General features: G+C 32.5%; 1 protein-coding gene across 1 annotated transcript; it reads left to right on the top strand.

Annotated features, from left to right (window-relative positions):
- On the top strand, positions 1 to 1,024 carry LOC135138889 (uncharacterized). The gene is made up of 3 exons (XM_064068915.1): positions 1 to 112; positions 166 to 406; positions 465 to 1,024. The coding sequence occupies exons 1-3, from the start codon at positions 46 to 48 to the stop codon at positions 904 to 906; spliced, it is 750 nt and encodes a 249-aa protein (XP_063924985.1). The 5' UTR covers positions 1 to 45; the 3' UTR covers positions 907 to 1,024.
- Positions 1,025 to 2,430: the final 1,406 nt, after the last annotated feature.

Raw genomic sequence — 2,430 nt, 5'->3', positions numbered from 1 at the left:
GCGATATCGTAGAACAGAGGTAGTTGCAAACTGCTCTTCTTAAACATGAAAACCACAATCGCATCTGTCTGTGTTTTGATAATTTTGACTTTCTCTTACTGTGCGGAACTACGTAAATTTATAATTTTTATAATAAATTTTTCACTTCAATTTTTCGTTTTTAAGCACCTAGTTTCAAAAAATGCAACATAAAGCAGTCGGATTTTAAAAAGTGCTTGAGCAACGCCGTCCAGAACGCCATCCAGCAATTGAAAGACCCAATTCCTAAACTGGGTCTACACAGCATAGATCCATTTTGGATGGAAACTCTGACGATGGAAGTAGGGAACGCTTCTGAGGGTTTGCATCAAATTTGGAGCAATGTAACAGTTTACGGCTTGAGCAAACCCGTTGCTACAGATGCAAGGTAATCATTTACAATGGAGTATAAAATTTTGTGTGTTATTGATTTATTTTTTCACTAGCTGGACTTCTGGCTCTGTCATCACCTTAGATCTCGAAGTGAGCTACGACCGTACGCTAGTTTTCGCCTCCAACTATGAAGCCCACGGCGCAGTTCTTCTCCTCCCGGTTGACGTGTTTTCATCATTTCGTTGCGAATTTGTGAAAGGGGGGAAGATTAAAGTAACATACAAAATCCAAAAACCTAAAAAAGGGAACGGATATTTTAAACTGATTAGTACTGAGGTTGTACTTGAACCCAAGAGGGCGAAATATATTTTCACTAAGGTCTTTGAAAATCAAAATCTAACGGATGCGTTAAACTCGGAAATGTATAAAAATTGGGAGGGAGCCTGGAAGTTTATTCATGGGTTTTTGAATGTTTATGACCCATTTTTTGATGCATTGCTTAGAAGCATTTTGGAAAAAGTTCCAGCTGATCAAATTATCGATGGACTGGATTAAACCGTGTATTGCTTCGAACTACAGTGTTTTAATAGGTATATGTTAAAAATAAACGAATTGTGGAATAATTTACAAAGTAAAAAATAAAAAGAAAATAAAAAAATACAGATTAGAAAAATGTGCTTGATTTTTAAATATATTTTTCCTTTAAAATAAAAATACAAGCGTGTTTTTCTACATCAACTTTTTTTAATGATACTTTATATATTTTAGAATTCTTGTAGAACTTACCTAATTTACTTATTTACAATGAAAGCACAAGTTCTTGTTATTATTTATTTTTATTTCAAATAATAATCGTGTTTTCTTTAATTTTAACCAAGAAAGGCTTTTTCCTCCGGTGATATGCCGGAAGTATTCTTTGTTATTACTTTTGCATTTGTGTCTCCGATAAATATTTTTGTCGTATTTTGGAATTCGTCTTATTATATCTGCAATCGTTTCATAAAATTAATTTTTTATTCTATATTTTACTCGGATTCTTATTAACGCATTCTGTCAGATATTGATTTGAAGTCGATCACGGTCCTCTTCATCCTTTCATTGACTATGAATCCAGTCCCAAAGTACCTTTTGTTTCCTCTACTTTTAAAGAATACGTTTTTTCTGATCTCCATAACTTCATTTCCTTGCTGCTTTATTTCTTGTAGAGCCGATATTTTTCCATTGTGTCTATCAGGTTTCTCAAAGCTCCTTCTTCGTAAGTACCTCTTACGTTCCATGTCCCCAATTTAATTACTGTTCTATCAACTTTATTCCCATTTCCTGCTGCTTTTTTTGTTGTTTTTCCATTTCGTGTTCTTTTATCTCTCCATATCGTCTTCGTTCGTTCCGAGTTTTTTTCTGTCTTGTCTAGTTTTTTAATTCTTTCTTTTTGTCTATATCAATCCCATTTTTTTTCTTATTCCATCTCAATGTTTCTCCCTCTATGATCTTTTGATATTCTACCTTGATTCTCTTCCCTTTATTCCTTTCTAGTTGTGCTATTCTTCCCTTTGTATTATTCTTTCTTCCTTTGTCATGTCATCATTTGTGTAAATTGGTTCGTCATTTCTGTTTTTTAATTTACTTTTGTTTTCCATTATTTTCATTTTATCTTGGATGTTGTTCAATTCCACTGCAGCAATTTCCTCCCCCAACTTCCTTACTGTGTTTACTTCTACCCTTACTCCCAATTCTTTGTCCATAAAATTTTTCATTGCCTTAATTAAAATGCTCTGTTTGTTTTCGTTTATTTTAATACCTTGTACTAGCTTTTCTACTCTCTCCTTGGCAGCTATTATTTCCGTTTTTAGCCCATCCAGTTCTCTTACCATTTTCTCATTAGATTCTTTTAACTGTCTTATATTATTATTATTATTATTATTACATACATAGTGCAGACTGAGACTAATCTATTAGTCCGCAGAGTTAACATAATATAATTGGTCTTTTTAATAATAAAGAAAACAAAATTCAAAATTTAAGCCTACATAAAAATACAAATTAAATTTAAAGAAAGGTAACTTCTGAAGCTAATAAGTT

Source organism: Zophobas morio, unplaced genomic scaffold (assembly GCF_036711695.1).
Source record: "Zophobas morio isolate AGI-343-1 ecotype UQ-CSIRO unplaced genomic scaffold, CSIRO_AGI_Zmor_V1 ptg000030l, whole genome shotgun sequence".
NCBI lineage: Eukaryota > Metazoa > Arthropoda > Insecta > Coleoptera > Tenebrionidae > Zophobas > Zophobas morio.
This window is presented reverse-complemented; position numbering and strand designations above follow the sequence as displayed.